Source organism: Galdieria sulphuraria (genome assembly GCF_000341285.1).
Source record: "Galdieria sulphuraria unplaced genomic scaffold scaf_22, whole genome shotgun sequence".
Taxonomy (NCBI): Eukaryota; Rhodophyta; class Bangiophyceae; order Galdieriales; family Galdieriaceae; genus Galdieria; species Galdieria sulphuraria.
Window position 1 is genome coordinate 17,974 of NW_005178453.1, and position 15,581 is coordinate 33,554.

The 15,581-nt window shown below is 37.7% G+C and overlaps 12 protein-coding genes across 14 annotated transcripts; 5 read left to right on the top strand and 7 right to left on the bottom strand.

Moving 5' to 3' along the window:
• Positions 1 to 7: 7 nt before the first annotated feature.
• Gasu_28810 (ADP-ribosylation factor) lies at positions 8 to 848 on the top strand. The gene is made up of 4 exons (XM_005706119.1): positions 8 to 68; positions 129 to 263; positions 318 to 530; positions 581 to 848. Exons 1-4 carry the CDS (start codon positions 12 to 14, stop codon positions 719 to 721), a joined length of 546 nt encoding a protein of 181 aa, XP_005706176.1. The 5' UTR covers positions 8 to 11; the 3' UTR covers positions 722 to 848.
• A 29-nt stretch (positions 849 to 877) lies between these two features.
• Gasu_28820 (thioredoxin 1) lies at positions 878 to 1,619 on the top strand. The gene is made up of 4 exons (XM_005706120.1): positions 878 to 1,130; positions 1,197 to 1,261; positions 1,306 to 1,382; positions 1,445 to 1,619. The coding sequence occupies exons 1-4, from the start codon at positions 903 to 905 to the stop codon at positions 1,585 to 1,587; spliced, it is 513 nt and encodes a 170-aa protein (XP_005706177.1). The 5' UTR covers positions 878 to 902; the 3' UTR covers positions 1,588 to 1,619.
• Positions 1,620 to 1,627: 8 nt separating this feature from the next.
• Positions 1,628 to 3,748, top strand: Gasu_28830 (UDP-glucose/GDP-mannose dehydrogenase). Of its 2 annotated transcripts, XM_005706121.1 has the most exons (5): positions 1,628 to 1,731; positions 1,790 to 2,082; positions 2,131 to 2,571; positions 2,620 to 2,871; positions 2,923 to 3,748. In XM_005706121.1, exons 1-5 carry the CDS (start codon positions 1,656 to 1,658, stop codon positions 3,175 to 3,177), a joined length of 1,317 nt encoding a protein of 438 aa, XP_005706178.1. In that variant the 5' UTR covers positions 1,628 to 1,655; the 3' UTR covers positions 3,178 to 3,748. The 2 variants fall into 2 exon arrangements, with proteins under 2 accessions (XP_005706178.1, XP_005706179.1); XM_005706122.1 differs by having other exon boundaries at positions 2,620 to 3,748.
• A 4-nt stretch (positions 3,749 to 3,752) lies between these two features.
• On the bottom strand, positions 3,753 to 5,187 carry Gasu_28840 (phosphopantothenate--cysteine ligase). Its single transcript, XM_005706123.1, has 4 exons — positions 4,812 to 5,187; positions 4,724 to 4,764; positions 4,361 to 4,678; positions 3,753 to 4,313 (listed from the first exon to the last, which is right to left on the bottom strand). Exons 1-4 carry the CDS (start codon positions 5,170 to 5,172, stop codon positions 4,098 to 4,100), a joined length of 936 nt encoding a protein of 311 aa, XP_005706180.1. The 5' UTR covers positions 5,173 to 5,187; the 3' UTR covers positions 3,753 to 4,097.
• Position 5,188: 1 nt separating this feature from the next.
• On the bottom strand, positions 5,189 to 6,827 carry Gasu_28850 (uncharacterized protein). Its single transcript, XM_005706124.1, has 5 exons — positions 6,806 to 6,827; positions 6,005 to 6,752; positions 5,504 to 5,947; positions 5,346 to 5,450; positions 5,189 to 5,291 (listed from the first exon to the last, which is right to left on the bottom strand). The coding sequence occupies exons 1-5, from the start codon at positions 6,812 to 6,814 to the stop codon at positions 5,224 to 5,226; spliced, it is 1,374 nt and encodes a 457-aa protein (XP_005706181.1). The 5' UTR covers positions 6,815 to 6,827; the 3' UTR covers positions 5,189 to 5,223.
• A 263-nt stretch (positions 6,828 to 7,090) lies between these two features.
• Gasu_28860 (uncharacterized protein) lies at positions 7,091 to 8,027 on the bottom strand. The gene is made up of 2 exons (XM_005706125.1): positions 7,442 to 8,027; positions 7,091 to 7,398 (listed from the first exon to the last, which is right to left on the bottom strand). The coding sequence occupies exons 1-2, from the start codon at positions 7,997 to 7,999 to the stop codon at positions 7,243 to 7,245; spliced, it is 714 nt and encodes a 237-aa protein (XP_005706182.1). The 5' UTR covers positions 8,000 to 8,027; the 3' UTR covers positions 7,091 to 7,242.
• A 25-nt stretch (positions 8,028 to 8,052) lies between these two features.
• On the bottom strand, positions 8,053 to 8,977 carry Gasu_28870 (uncharacterized protein). Its single transcript, XM_005706126.1, has 3 exons — positions 8,927 to 8,977; positions 8,586 to 8,873; positions 8,053 to 8,517 (listed from the first exon to the last, which is right to left on the bottom strand). Exons 1-3 carry the CDS (start codon positions 8,939 to 8,941, stop codon positions 8,104 to 8,106), a joined length of 717 nt encoding a protein of 238 aa, XP_005706183.1. The 5' UTR covers positions 8,942 to 8,977; the 3' UTR covers positions 8,053 to 8,103.
• A 5-nt stretch (positions 8,978 to 8,982) lies between these two features.
• On the bottom strand, positions 8,983 to 9,627 carry Gasu_28880 (RNA-binding protein). The gene has a single exon (XM_005706127.1). It carries the CDS (start codon positions 9,566 to 9,568, stop codon positions 9,005 to 9,007), a length of 564 nt encoding a protein of 187 aa, XP_005706184.1. The 5' UTR covers positions 9,569 to 9,627; the 3' UTR covers positions 8,983 to 9,004.
• A 10-nt stretch (positions 9,628 to 9,637) lies between these two features.
• Gasu_28890 (2-oxoisovalerate dehydrogenase E1 component, beta subunit) lies at positions 9,638 to 11,038 on the top strand. Its single transcript, XM_005706128.1, has 3 exons — positions 9,638 to 10,342; positions 10,394 to 10,660; positions 10,724 to 11,038. The coding sequence occupies exons 1-3, from the start codon at positions 9,650 to 9,652 to the stop codon at positions 10,862 to 10,864; spliced, it is 1,101 nt and encodes a 366-aa protein (XP_005706185.1). The 5' UTR covers positions 9,638 to 9,649; the 3' UTR covers positions 10,865 to 11,038.
• A 4-nt stretch (positions 11,039 to 11,042) lies between these two features.
• Gasu_28900 (malate dehydrogenase) lies at positions 11,043 to 11,887 on the bottom strand. The gene is made up of 5 exons (XM_005706129.1): positions 11,777 to 11,887; positions 11,506 to 11,725; positions 11,319 to 11,452; positions 11,141 to 11,268; positions 11,043 to 11,096 (listed from the first exon to the last, which is right to left on the bottom strand). The coding sequence occupies exons 1-5, from the start codon at positions 11,862 to 11,864 to the stop codon at positions 11,073 to 11,075; spliced, it is 594 nt and encodes a 197-aa protein (XP_005706186.1). The 5' UTR covers positions 11,865 to 11,887; the 3' UTR covers positions 11,043 to 11,072.
• Positions 11,888 to 11,907: 20 nt separating this feature from the next.
• Positions 11,908 to 14,237, bottom strand: Gasu_28910 (uncharacterized protein). The gene has a single exon (XM_005706130.1). The coding sequence runs from the start codon at positions 14,232 to 14,234 to the stop codon at positions 12,036 to 12,038; it is 2,199 nt and encodes a 732-aa protein (XP_005706187.1). The 5' UTR covers positions 14,235 to 14,237; the 3' UTR covers positions 11,908 to 12,035.
• Positions 14,238 to 14,247: 10 nt separating this feature from the next.
• Gasu_28920 (formamidopyrimidine-DNA glycosylase) lies at positions 14,248 to 15,580 on the top strand. 2 transcript variants are annotated; one of them, XM_005706132.1, is made up of 3 exons: positions 14,248 to 14,613; positions 14,692 to 14,857; positions 14,901 to 15,580. In XM_005706132.1, the coding sequence occupies exons 1-3, from the start codon at positions 14,252 to 14,254 to the stop codon at positions 15,462 to 15,464; spliced, it is 1,092 nt and encodes a 363-aa protein (XP_005706189.1). In that variant the 5' UTR covers positions 14,248 to 14,251; the 3' UTR covers positions 15,465 to 15,580. The 2 variants fall into 2 exon arrangements, with proteins under 2 accessions (XP_005706189.1, XP_005706188.1); XM_005706131.1 differs by having other exon boundaries at positions 14,248 to 14,857.
• The last annotated feature ends 1 nt before the right edge of the window (position 15,581 follows it).

The window sequence follows — 15,581 nt, forward strand, 5'->3', positions numbered from 1 at the left end:
TTTCGTTTCTGATGGGCATTTGGTTTGCGAAACTTTGGCGAAAGCTTTATCGAATCCAAGAACTTAAGGTAGGGTTGTTATTTCCCATAGAAGCACTCTTATTGTTTTGTTTCTTTTCCTCTGAATAGATATGTATGATTGGCCTTGATAATGCTGGAAAGACAACCATATTGTATCGTCTTCATTTGGGTGATGTTGTCGTGACGACTCCCACTATTGGCAGTAATGTAGAACAAGTGAAATGCAGAAATCTTCTCTTTCAGGTAAGATGGTTTTCTTTTAGAGCTTACTGTATATTTATGTTATATGTTGTTTAGGTTTGGGACTTGGGGGGACAAGATAGCCTTCGTGAAGCTTGGCAAACTTATTTTGTCAATACTCAAGCTGTTATTTTTGTGATAGATAGTTGTGATAGAGAAAGATTCGATTTGGCTAGAAAGGAGTTATTGAGAGTCTTACGTTTTGAGAATCTTTCAAAGGCTGTGATATTAGTTTTTGCTAACAAACAGGATATGAAACAAGCAGCTTCGGCAAGTATTCGTTTTGATTCTTCCTTTTCGATGGTTTATAGTATTTGAAGGCTGCTGAAATTAGTGAATCACTTGCATTGCACGATATTAAAACCCATTCTTGGACTATACAGCCTTGTAGTGGGGTTACAGGGGAAGGATTACAAGATGGAATGGAATGGCTCGCCGATCATGTGAAGACATCTGGATAGAACTGACGATAAGAAAGAGAGAGAGAGAAAGTAATCTATGGAGAATTTTTGATAAGATATTTACAAAAGGAATACACACACATATATATATATATATATATATAGACATAACAGGAAAATCGGATCCCACTATTGCACTTGCTCCAAAAAGACTCATTCCATCCAAAGATGATTTCATTCGATGATGGCGTTAGTGGGTTTCTTGTCCGGTTCCTTGTGTTTGAATACAAAGCTATACAGTCAAACAACTTGTGAACCTCAAAGACACTTGTCAAAGAAAAGTGTATTGGGTTCATACCTTTTGAGAAAACAACTCTTTACAAAACATTATAAAAGACCCAACAGTCTTGTAGTTATGACTGTTGTCGAAGTGGATGATACCCATTTTGAACAACAGGTACTCCAGTCGGTAGGTTGCTCCTTTTCTCTTTCGTTTAAAATGTTTTTATATGTAACTCTCCGTGGTTTCTCGTAGCAAATTCCTGTCTTGGTGGATTTTCACGCTGATTGGTGTGGTCCTTGTAAATTGGTGACTCCTTTGTAAGTCTATATCATCTATCTTTTATGTATGTAACTTTGAATAGATTGGATTGGTTGGTTTCAGAATACGGTGGGAAACTGAAAGTGGTCAAAATAGACACAGACAAGAATCCTCGTTATGGTATAGAAAAGCTGAAACTTTATTCCTTGATATCAACTCATATGTTGTGTATTATTTTCTAGTGAAACAATATGACGTAAGAGGTTTACCCACTTTGATTATCTTTCAAGACGGTCGACTAGTGGCATCTTCGGAAGGGGCTTTGGGAAAGAAAGGGATTCAACAATATATAGAGAAACACTTGCCTCAGTTGAAAACCAACTGATGGGGTTTTGAAATAAAAGTCGTTCACTTATTGTGATTCTATTCATCTTGGAATTGTTGGTGAGAAGAATGAGTTGGAATGGAGAAGGACGGTCATCTAAGACTCACCAAGTTCTTAATGACCCAAAAAGAATAACTTTGATAGGTAATATCTTGCAGAAGAGATGAGTTCTCAAAACTCAGTTGTGGTGGATATTATTTAGGAGTTGGAAGACTAGGATTATGTTTGGCGCTCGTTGCTGAAAGAGCGGGCTACAAAGTGTTGGGTGTAGATGTACTTCCACAATATGTTGAGAAAATAAATGACAAAACATTGGTGTCTTCAGAACCTTTCGTTACTGAGTATTTGAAGGCAAGCAAGAATTTTCGCGCTACTACTAGTGTCAAAGAAGCTCTACAATTTGCTGACGTAATTATGGTGTTGGTAGCTACTCCAAGTACAGGTGGTGATAGACACTATGATGTTACTCAAGTATCAAGAGTATTGACAGATATGGTAAGCAGTATGATTGGAAAAGTATTTTTGCTGATGGGCGCATAATAGAACAACTACCGAATAGAGAACAAACATGTAGTTATTTGTTGTACTGTTTTGCCAGGATATATCGCAACTATTGGAAGAGAACTTTTGAAGGATTGTAAAAACACGAGCCTTTCATACAATCCAGAGTTTATTGCTCAAGGAGATATTATTCGAGGGTTGGAAAGACCCGATATCGTCTTGATTGGTGAAGGTTCCAAAGAAGCTGGAGATTTTGTTGAAACTCTTTGGTCTGATTTTACGTATAATGAACCTAAAATTTGTCGAATGTCTCCTGAAAGTGCTGAAATTGCCAAATTATCTCTCAATTGCTTTGTAACAATGAAAATCTCCTTTGCCAACCAGATTGGAGATATAGCAGACCGTACTCCAAATGCAGACAAATATGCCATATTAGCTGCAATTGGTAGTGATACTCGTGTTGGTACGAAATGTTTAGGATGGGTAAGTATGGATTGTTCATGGATGGTTTCTCATTTGCATCAAAAAAAGGGTTATGGCTTTGGAGGACCCTGTTTCCCTCGAGACAATCGAGCACTTGCAGGATATGCAGAATCAGTTGGCATTCATCCTGCTTTAGCCTTTGCTACTGATGACTATAACAAACTTCATGCAGATATTATGGCCCAAGAGTTATTAGAAGAGGATAGAGAAGAATATATTTTCGAGAATGTGACGTTTAAGGAACCATGTGCTGTGCCTATTATAGAGGAAAGTCAAAAACTATTGGTTGCTAGGAAAGTGGTGAGTTATATTCACATTTTTATCATTCTCACGACTAAATTGGAAGTGAAGGCTAAGAAAGGCAAAAAAGTGATTATTCGTGATAGACCTGATGTTATCGAAGCATGTCGACAGGAGTTTGGAAGTCTTTTTATATATCGAAGCAAAGACTCTCCATTGGATTCACATTCTTCTTCCAATCATAATCAGAAAGTGAATCCTCCTTCTTCTTTTTCTACCGGAGATGTTTTTCGTGATGCGGCACTCGCAACAGTCGATAGAAGACATGGTGGATTACTTTCCACTTCAGAATTGGAGAAGAAATAAATTGTTGTTTTGGCCAAAGCGGAGGTTGTGATGACGAGTGGCTTTTTGACAACTTTCAATCTTTTTCCTCTGAGAACAAGTCTTACTTTTCAGCGTTTGCGTAAATATTCTTGTCTTGTTGTTTCCCATTCTTGGATTCGTTGCTGTTCTCATCGGAGTGCACAACAAACCAAGAAGGCTTCATCAGAAATATTTTCCAAGTGGCTCGACTGGTTCCACGGAGACTTTGACAACTTTGAACAAGTAGTTGAAGAGAGAAACCAAAGAATCTTTCCAAGAGAAGGAGGAGGGCACGAACACATACATTGTTTTGTTGAGCCGTTATTCTGTAAACCCGATGGTCGTGTTTTGTTATTCGCCAAATATTATTTTAATGGCAATCCAGATATTGTTTTTCGTTTCCGTGTTTATGAAGCCTTTCCAAGTGTTTCTCCTTACAATTCCGATGAAATGGTCCTGGAAATGAAAATCTTGCGATTCTATGAAGAAGCAGCTAAACGTTTGAAGGAGATGAACTTTAATATTTCTCTATTGGATTTGTCCAGCGATATGTATGAGTATTTGGTTGGATGTGAAGTGTATTGGAAATATATGGCGAGTGTTCATGAACTAATAGGTGAAGGACCCCATTTTATTGGCTTTATGAAAGGTGGTGGATGTTCTGTTTACTCTCCGGAAACGAAAGACATCATCCATGTGAAAGACGATTTGATACTTACATCTCATCATCTTTGGGTTAACGACAGAGGTTTTGATAGTTGCCAAAATTATATTTATGGTAACCAACGAGGTATTCATTATAAAATGAAAAGAGTACAATCAGGAGATGATTTAGAATGGACAATGAAAGCAACGCATCGATCCAAACCGGATATCGCAAAGGCCATTGAGGAATTAGATAGACAATGGAAAGTGTCCAATCAACCCTTTCGTTGATGCATATCTAAAATATTTTGTACGATAACTTGTTCTATCGTTTTGTCATTTGAATATCGATCGATGACTTGTTGTTGTTGATTTACCAGTTGAACATGTTCATAACGACTTGTCAACTCATTTGCTACAACGACATCCACTCCATATTTATCAATAGTGTGCTTTGCTTTTTCCAACAACACATTAGCATCCGTCTCCAACTAAACAACATTCTTAAGATTCATCTCCCAAAAAAGGCATTTCTTACTTTAAATGCAACGACATAAGCTTGAGGTGCCCATTTCGACTTGAGCCATCCTAAACATTTTGGAACATGATAAAGTCTCAACAAGAAGGATGATTGTGAGCTTTGCTCATCTTCCTCATGACTTTGTGAGATAGTACTAGATATCTTATGCTCTGGTAACTCGGACTCAGGAATATAAAAGTCCGATACTGCAGCTGCCAAAAAGATGATGACTCTCTTTCCAAAAGGATTCAAAGACAAAGCTATCTGTCTCAAAGCATATAAATATTCTGTCACTGTTTGAAAGGTAAGAAGAAGGATGCGTGATTGCTCTGTTGCCTAGTAAAATATGAGTTGTGTCAGACTTGTGTTCCTCCTCCTTACCTTTGCTAGTTTCTGAAAAGGAACAATCAACTTGCCATTATCTTTCCAAAACTTTCATTACTTTTTTTTGTTTGCAATGTACACTTACCACTCAAGTGATCTCCATCTAGAGAATATGTATGCAGTATTTCCAAACAGTGTTTAGGAAAGAATCGACCATAAGGACAACAAGAGCCCTCTCGATATAAAAATATAACGTGACAGTGATGTTCTAAAAAACTTTCTGCTGCTCCTGCACCTCTATTGCCCGTACTAAAGTTATCGATGTACCTCACTAGACGCTTTTCTAGAGGTGCTATAGTTCCACCAGAAGTTACCACAACTATAGGTTTCTCACTAGAAAGAATAGCTTCCGATTTCAAAAAAGTGTCCAACTGTATTTGTTGCTGTTGTAAATAGTTTTTTATCCAGTTTCCACAACTGTTGAAGAACAATCCTTCTTCTTCCATCCTTAAAAAAAACAGTATAGAATACCTATTCTTTATTGCTTTCCATTTTTCCTAATAAGAAGGTTCCTTTAAATGCCAACTTTGGTCTTTAAAAGTGGCAAATTCGTGTAAAATGGTATCTGTACACAACTTGAATTCTCCAAAGATAATAAGAATACAACTCGACTACTTACTATACATGGAATTCGATATACTCGAAGAAAAGGTGTCTTCCAAAGCTTTGACGATATCAGACTTTTTGAGTTTGGAATATTTCATGAATAGTCTCAAAATAGCATCTAAAAGTGTGTGGTTGTGAATACCTCTCATTTGTCAAATAGTAACAACTTACTTCTATACTTATCCACAGAAGGATTGTTCAAATGTTTTAAAATAAAGCAACCTCGAATCTGCACACACATTTCATTCAATAGTTGATTTAGAATAGTTTTCAACTTGTCTTCTTCTTCCTTCTCCTCCTCTTGGGAACCTAACAAGTGAAGGCAATCCTTTTTGGCTTGTGTATAAACCATATTGTAGGAAACAGTTCCATATTTCTTGACAAAAATAAATAACCATCTTCTCAAATGCTCATTTCGCATATGGTTAAAAGTCAAACTTTGAGTTGTTGTTGTTGTTGTACTCGAAGGAAGAGAGGATACATTTCCCAACCTTCTATGAGAACCGTTGTTATATAAACTTTGTAAATATTCTTTGCCTTTCTCAACTCTTTGATACAAATATTTTTGTTGTTCTATAACAAAGGAATGAAATAGGTTCCCAAAATGATCCTCACCTAAATAGAAATGATAATCATTTCTACATTCTATTTACATACAGCAATATATCATACCTTGGACTTTCAATCTCCATCCTTGTCCTTTATGATGAATTCCAACTTCTTCCAATATACTTCTCCAGATCAATGGACCCAAATAAGGAAGCCTTTCACGAATGACACTTGTCCTTACATAGTCTTGTGAAGCAAACGTCTCCAAAATAATATCTCTACAGCATTGTTCCACTTGACTCAATTGAGATATCTTTTCACTTTTCAATACCCAAACATGATTGATTAGAATAGCGTATTCATTCAACGCTTTCAACAAAGAGGATAAGGGCTCATCAGAAAAATGCTTCAACAAAGATGAAAGAGTCATCACTCGATGTTGATATAAATATTGATAAACTCGTTGAGGAACATCTAAACTCACTTGCTCTATATGTTCCCTATTACCTAAAGAATCGATCCAAAGGGGGATACTATCAGTTGATGAGCAAGTATCTAAAGAGAACTCTGTAGAGTGTGGGCACGTTTCTTCTACAGAATGCCCATTCCACCATTCCTCAACTTCATAAAGTGTAGTATATTGTAACTGCTTCCAGGGCTCTTCATCTCGTAACATTCTCTGATAGTGAAAAGAACTTCGTTTCCAAGCAGCCGCTTTAGGAGTTTCTCTTCTTCGAAACTGAACACCGACAACTTCAGCTTCCTCTTCGGTTGTAGAATCTTCCAACCACCTTCCAGCAACACTATCTTGCAAACTTGAAACTGCAGCTTGAGCAACTCCCTTGTTGTCGACCAAAGAAAACGGCCTCAACTGAAGTATACCATCTATTGGTTTCAAAATAAGACTCGATCCTGTCCACTGACCAAGAGCATAGTTTGCTCTATGAGAACAGATACTACTTTCTAAATGCAAATAGTTCAAATGGCCCTTTTCACTTTGTTTTTCTTCGTCGGGTACAACTTGTAGTTGAAACTTTTTCTGAATAGGTTTTGCATATACATTCTTTATACTTGAAACGACCTCTTTCGATTGCCTAATAAAAGAGGAAAGGATATTCAGGAAAATAGTCTTTGTCGTTATCTACTTACTTGGTTTCTAAAGGAAATTGAAACAAGAAGCAGTCTTGTTCACTAGAACATAATATTACTGGAAACTCGGATACCTTTATTGCTTTTAGTATCTCTTTTATTGGAAAGATAAACTTTCTTTAGGCTTACTACAACATCCTCCTCTATTTCCAAACGAGTAGACATTCAACAATCGACCAATCCACATTATATGGAATGGTGTATATGAAATATTAAAAAGATTCAACTACTTGTCCGTTTTCAACTACTCTTTTCCATTGATAAACTGAAACTTGTTGAAATAATCCAGCTTCAGCATAAGGATCTTGACTTGCCCAATGTTGTACTTGCTCCACACTTTCACCGGTTACAAAGAACAGCGAGCCAATCTAGCCTATAAGTAAAAGCCTTTCAAACACGACGTAGACTTACCAATGAAGAAGAATCATCATTTAAGGAAGCCATAGGTCCTACACTAACCACTCTCGTCTCATTTTGCCACCACGATCTATGTTGAGGTCTCTGTTCCAATCGAATATGTTCCTTATTGGGATCATCCAAACAGTAGACGACATATAATGGTTGAGGCCATACACTAGGGAAGTCTCTCACTCTTTTGAATATTGTCAAGTTCACCGAAGACAAAATAGAATGAAAGGGATCTTGCTGTATCACTTGTTCGACTTTGGCTTGGTTCACTCCTTGTAATAGTAATATTCTACCTTTTTCTACATTATCTTTATCCAACAAAGGACCACCAAGAGAAACACACTGTATCCTTTCCATATACTCCAAATGGGCTTTGCGCGTATGATTACGAAGTTGTTCAACATTTTCTTTATCCAACCATCGTACACAATAAAAGTCTACAGTTGGTGGTAAAGTACTCATTCTATATCTTTGAAAACTTGTGCGAGGAGATATTCCAATGCTCTTTGTCCAACTCAACAAAAGACCAAAACTCAACATCTCAGATTTTCTCGATTCCATTTCTCTCTCTTTGTGTGTGTGTGTGTTTCCATTGTATATATATATATATAGATAGATAGATATGAAACACCATCATCATTTATAATCAAGTTATTTGAAATACTTTAAAATTCATCGTATACAATCAGTGGTCGATTGCAAGTGGGAGAATCTGTGCGACTCTGAGAAAAACAAGTGGCCTTTTCTAAAACGTCGTTATCTTCCTCAGAATGAACAACAACATCATCAATGTTGTCCAAAACAGAGCTCAATAAACTATGGTCTTCTGGTTTGGCCATACGAACGGTAAATAAACGAGCATTTGCCTCTTCAGGTAAGTTGAGAACACTACTGCAGTTAACTGCAGCATCATCAATAGAATACCGAACCAAAGCATACTTTTCATCTTCTGACAAAACTATTTGTTCAATATCACCAAATCTGCCCAACTCTTTCTGAATATTTTGTGTTGAAAGTACAGCTTCTCCTTTGCCTTCCAACAAAACGGAACAAGCATCGATAACAATATCACTTTGTGTCTATTTCACTATGTTAAACAATTCTTTCTTTCTTTTTCTCTCTCTTTTTTTTAATGAAACCAACCAACCTTCTTCCTAGGACTCTTTTCCAGTTTCTTGAGTCCTTCTTCAACTACGTCACAACTTTCTATTTGTCTCTTAATACCGGGTGATTTGAAACGACTAGACGAAGCTTGTCGGGTTTTCTTTGTGCCCAATACTTTTTCTTTCTTTAACTTGCTTGCCAACGCTTGTGGAGAAATCACGTTTTCCTTTGTGGCTAATGAACTGGCCTCTTGTTTCTCATTAGATACCAAAGCTTTCTTTTTATTTCTTGGTTTCTTTCGTATACAAGAGTCTCTTCTTACAGCAAATACCTATATCTTTTCCGTCACACAAAGAGAATCCAACAAAGCTCACAACGCTATACCTGAATCGTTTTCATTCCCAATGACAATCGAAATGAGGATCGCTTGCTTTCTCTCATTTGATTGAGGAATCTGTACATTCATTTTTCTTCAACTCTTTTCTTTGCTCTTATTTGGGCCAATACTCTCTCTTGTCTCAACTCATCTGCACTTTTCACTTTTCCTGAATCGCTTTCTTCAGAAACAGGTCTTATATAACGGCGTAGTTCTCTTTCCACTCGCTCTCTATCCACCGTGTTTTCTCTATTCTGGTCAAACAGCTCCTCCTCTTCTTGGACGACTGAATCATCCACTTTCTTTTTGTAGTGTGCCACATGGTCAACTCTCAAAGTGCGTCCTAAAAGAACCGTTCCATTGAAGTTATCAACGGCTAAAATAGTACTCCGTTGGTCTTCATATCCTATAAACGCAAACCCTTTTGACTTTCCTGTATCTTGGTCTCTCACCAAATGAACATCAGCTATGTGACCATATTGTTCAAACACGACGAGCAAATCACCTTCTGTCAGTTCAAATGGCAAATTGCCAACAAATATATAGGATGAGTGAGAATACTTATCGTGCCAAGAAGACCCATAACCACCTATATGACCCAAGTCTAGTTCCTTTTCATTGGCTTGTAAAATACTTTTCGTGGTTTGCATCGTTCAAACCGTCCTCAACCCCAACATCATCATCAATCATTGAGTTGATCCGTCTGTCTCTCTTACTAGTCTCTTCTCATCATGAGTCGCATGGGTGGTTGGAGTCGTCGTTACTTGCATGCAACTCGTACCATTGCTAACCTATATGACTACGGACTACAAGTAGAACAAAAGATACAACAACAATTGGGTAATTCACCAGAAAGAGTTCGTATGAACTTGTTTGGTGCCATCAACCACGCTTTAGCAACTGCTCTGGAAACCAACGATCGAGCTGTCGTATTTGGTGAAGATGTAGCTTTTGGTGGAGTTTTTCGTTGTACAACGGAATTACAACAACGTTTTGGTGGTCACAGAGTATTCAATACACCCCTATCGGAACAAGGGATTGTTGGTTTTGGAATAGGATTGGCTGTACAAGGTTTCCATGCTATTGCAGAGATACAGTTTGCGGACTACATTTTTCCTGCTTTCGATCAACTTGTGAATGAAGCTGCAAAATATCGTTATCGTTCTGGTGGCTTGTTTGACTGTGGTGGATTGACCGTTCGAGCTCCTTGTGGTGCAGTTGGACACGGTGGACTTTATCACTCACAGTCACCGGAAGCATACTTTTGTCACACTCCTGGGTTGAAAGTGGTTATGCCAAGAGACCCTGTGAGAGCAAAAGGATTGTTATTGGCTTCCATCCGAGATAGAAATCCAGTCATCTTTTTGGAACCTAAAATATTATATCGAAGTAGTTTTGCACAAGTACCACTGGAAGACTATCTAGTGAGTAGATGATAGTGGATTGCATACATACATACTCATATACTAGTCTAGTTGCCTTTAGGGAAAGCAGAAGTCGTACAATCAGGAGAAGATGTGACTTTGATTGGTTGGGGAGCACAAGTACAAGTCTTATGTCAAGTCGCTGAACGAGCGAAAGAAAAGATGAATCTCTCCTGTGAAGTTGTGGATATGATGACGCTGTTGCCTTATGATTTAGAAACCATTGCTCAATCCGTAAAAAAGACTGGTCGAGTACTGATCAGTCATGAGGCTCCCATAACCAATGGACTGGGTGCTGAACTGGCTGCTGCACTTCAGGTAATATTGTGGTTATGTTTTTTTGGGGTAAATGACAAGTTAACGATGAGTTTGTTGCGATAGGAACAATGCTTTTTGTATTTGGAAGCTCCGATTTTCCGTATATGTGGTTATGATACACCTTTTCCTTTGGCCAACGAACAATATTATCTTCCATCTCTAGACAAATGTTTAGATGCTGTTCAACAATTGATTCATTATTGATTAATCGTTTACTAGAACACGTAAAGATTCTATCACATGAGCAGGCAAAGAAATCCACTTTTGTTCTAAAATAGTTTTTCTTTTGGCTCTACTTCGTTCTCCAGGTAAGGATACTCGAGAACAACCTTCACAAGGACGACAAGCATGAATTCGATCTACCAACTCTATGATATTCTTTTCTACTTGTTCTTTTCCCATATGAAATATATCAGGTTGAAAAGCCAATATAAAACTTCCCCAATTACTCGTATCACCTCGAGCACTTGTTGAGCCTACCAATGCTCCATTCAGAAACTCTAATAATAACGATATTCCAGAACCTTTGGCTCCTCCAAAGGTTTTCAAGACATGAACCAAAGAAGCATCCGTGGTTGTTCTTCCATGACTATCCAAAGCAACATTTTCTATCCAAAGAATAAATTTTTTATATTCTTATCAACCTTAGGTTGCTTACCTGGTAACGGTCTATTCTCCATTTCATACATTTTCACTCCCCAAAAGGACATTGCCGAAGTACTGGCATCATAAACAACACAAGGTTCCTGTGAACCAGGAATAGCATAAGCTAAAGGATTAGTACCAAAGTTTCTTTGATTGGGAATATAAATAAACCTTGGGATGCACAAAATGACAAAACATACTTTTCAGCCGAACCAAAGGCTGCTACAGTAGGAGTACTGCCACTAGAAACTATTCCAACCAGACCTTTGGATGCAATCTTCTCCACATAATAACCCAAAGCACCCGTACTTGAACAAGAATGAAATACGCCAACCATAGCCAAACCTAATTCAGTTGCTCTTTCTATAGCTTTGTTGGTTGCAAAGTCCAATACAACCATTCCCAAACTCGATCCTCCATCTATTCAAGGCATATGTCGAATCAATCTTACTTTTGGTGAACATAACTAACCTATTCTCAGAGCGACGCCTCCGTCATAAACTACTCGAGGAGCATATTGAGAAGGATTAGGTTGAGTTATGGAACCTACGCCGTCCATCAACAACTTGAGGACTCCTTGCGTACCATCTACTAGTTGAGAATACAAGATTACTTGTTTTATGACTTGTATTTCTTGTTCATTATACTTCAACTTTTCCAACCTCTTTTCTATCAACTCTTCCAACTCGTCCAATGGAACAGCTACTTGACTGACTGGCATCGATAATTATCACTTTTTCAACAATTCGATAAACTTATTCACTTGTCTTTCATCCAACTTGATGATCCACTTTTCATCTTGTCTATCCCAAGGCCATGGAATATCATCGCTTGCTTCGACACAAGCTTTTACATATATCACAACTACATTATCTTTTTTGTTTTCCACTTGATGAATATCTTCCAATGGCCTAAATGTCTTGATGCTTGCATAAGACGTATGTAAAGTGTCTCTAGCCAATACAACAAAATAATATTCTGAAATACCTATCATTCTGTTGGTCCATTCGTTTCTGGACTCTGACCAAGTCTGTACATAAAAAAGTTGCAAAGAAGCAATCCATTCCTCTCTATCGAGATCTACGACGGAACCTATTTTAGGGACTCGTTGACACCAAACTTTCCATGTTGTTGCATCACAAGTATCACAACGTAATGGAGAATCCAACCAATGTTTGGAGACCAGTCGTTCATTTTCTCTCATCAAAAGTGAATCTGCCAAACTTCCCAACTTACTCTCCTCTATACTTTGTTGTTGGGGAGATTTTTCTTCCACATTATTGGATGGAGGAAAGTTCATAGTTGAAGCTGTCTTTCCTCCTCTTACCCATTTGGAAACCAAACGATTGAACGAATGACGCAAATCCACTATTGGCTGACTATTCAACAAAGTCGAAGAGTCTATGGTTGACTGAATGCTCGCCTTTCTTCTCTCTTCTATCAACCTTTGACTCATGGAATCCAAATCAACCCAATCTAAATGATGTGGTAACGCTTTATCATTTCTTTGTTGTTTCCATTCCAAAATTGAATGAATTCCACCACTTAAAATAGAAACATAGGCAAAATAGGATCGAGTCAACGCCAATGCCATAGGATAAACATCGATCTGATCCAATATATCATCTCCTGAACCAATCAAACATATTCTAACAATATTTCTCAAAGGTTCGAACATTTCGACTGCCTGATTCAGCGTTTCCTGGGTAGGAACCATCACCCTTGTCTTCTTATTGTCTCCTTCTGTTGCTATATGAAAGGATTCCCAAGGAATTCTAGCAGCTATTGCCAAATGCCCCGCATCATATTCTTCCTTACTTCTACAATCCCACAAAAAGAACGGCAAAATAGACGAAGAATCCTTGAGTTGGTGCGTTCGATTCCATTCCTCTAACCAGTCATCAACTTGCAACTGAATACAATTCTTGTCCAACGATGTATCTTCTTTAGAATACTCTTTTGTTTCATAAAGTGCTCGATAGAAACGACGATGGAAGCCTTGCGGTGTAATGCACTGTTTCCTTTGTCCACCTAGCCAAGTTTCCCATACTTGATCATTACCATTCACTGAAATGTTCATCAAAGTTTCAGGTAACATGGCTTTGTTGGATTGTAAAATGATGGTTTGATGTCGACTGATCAACTCCAAAGCAAAATAAAAAATACTCATCACATTTCCAGAAACCAATAAACAATCATAAAGTACCAACAATTCTTCCAAGTTTACATTTCTTGCAAACAACGTCACAAACCAACTGATGCAATACATATCGGGAGTTACTTCTGCATCTGCCAGTGTCCAAAACAACCGTGGACTATGATAGACGAGCAAAATCTGAAAGTAACAAAAGGCTCTTTTCAACAAACGAAAGAGCATTTCTTCCGATTTCTCTAATAAAAACGGAGCAAAACGTTCGAGAAATGCACAAAAGAGTTGATAGCACTTCCATAGAGGTGAAAATATAGCCACTTGTGGTACTTTACTGTCTCCAATACTAAAAGAGACATCATCTGACCACGTAACAACTTCGTGTTGAAACAGAAAAATAAAAGGCGCCAACATTTCGTGTAACCCTTGGAAATAAGATATTTCACGTTGATAACAAAATAAACAAAGCATACAGTAAGCCATGACACGAACTTGTTTTTGTTGAAATAACCATAAACTGGGTCGCAGTCTATTTACATCTAACCATATTTGTTCCTTCACCGTGTTGGATAAACTGTTCAAGGCAGTGTTCAGTTCACGAACAGGAATATGTAGTTCTGGTACTCCACTTTTTCCCAACAAAAGAAAATTCCATATACGAGGTCTAATACTCTCGGGTAATTGATGCTCGGAAGATAAGCAGTTATTCAAGTGGTCGAGTATCTCTTCGTTTGCTGACTCTGAATGGTCGAGAATCTTCACAATGGCTTTACCATTCATGAATTCCAAAGTTGTCGATGCCAGAGTTGATACAAGTTGAATATTTCCGACAGTTTATTCAAGAACATTTATCTTTGGATACGGCTGTTGTTGAAAATATTTACTTTTCACAAGATGCCAGTAGTTTGTTCCCAAAGGGGCATATATCTATGGAAACTATTCCAATACAAGTGGTTCATAAGAAAGTGATTCGAGTGCAACGGTATGGAAAATACCTTTGGTTGGAGTTGTCTAGTCCCGTTGTATATATTATATTCCACTTTGGTATGTCAGGTAGTTTGGCTCATAGGAAAACGGATGGTAGTCTAGAGTTTGCCCATGTTGGAAAACATTACTCGTCGTTGATACAAGAGTGGCCCAGTCAGTATGCAAAGTTAAGGTTGGTATTCCAAGATGGTTCCGAGTTGGCCTTTTTGGAAACTAGAAAATGGGGGAAAGTCGTATTTACTGAACAAAGTCCTATGCAACTATCATATATCACTTGTTTGGGATTCGATCCAATCTTATCCAACCCCACTATTCAGGAATTGTATGATAAGATACAATCATACAAAAGTGCTATAAAGACAGTGTTACTGAATGGTAGTGTTATTGCTGGTATCGGTAATTGGATGGCAGATGAGGTGAGTATCTATATAAAAGTGGGATGGGAATAACAAGCTTTAGATTCTATACAAGTCCAAAATTCATCCTTTAGAATGGGCTTGTTTATTATCTTTGAATGATGTTGAGTCTTTATGGGAAGCAACTAAGCAAGTCGTACAACAAGGCGTTCGAGTACGTGCCAATAGTGATGAGTTTCCCAAGGATTGGTTATTTCATCTTCGTTGGAAAAAGGATAAAGCTCAACTGGGTCAACAAAAGGGAGTCAAGATACTGCAAGTGGGAGGAAGAACCACATTGTATGTTGCTTCTCAACAACGTTTGCATAAACCAGGAAGAATGGATTCCATCAAAGATAAAGTAGGATCAAGTCCACAGGATTCCAAGACAAAACAGCAACCATCCGAGAAACAGATGAGAGATATTTATCGTTGTTTATGTATTTCTGAAAAAGATGGCATCAATCAACAAGACTTGTGTAATGCAGTGAAGGAACTGGAAAGTGGAAAATGGGAAGATGATCAAGTGATCAAGGATGCCATTGCTTTGTTTTCTTCGAATGGCTATTCCGTTAGTTGGGAAGACTTTGTAAATATATATAAACAAATTCAGAGCACTTCAAAGTGAAGGCCATTGAATACAAGGAAAATAGCGAATTCAATTTATCTTCAAACACAACCGCAACCATAGTATATCATATAAACACGTATATGTAAATAGATAAGAAACTTTAAACTTCGTATT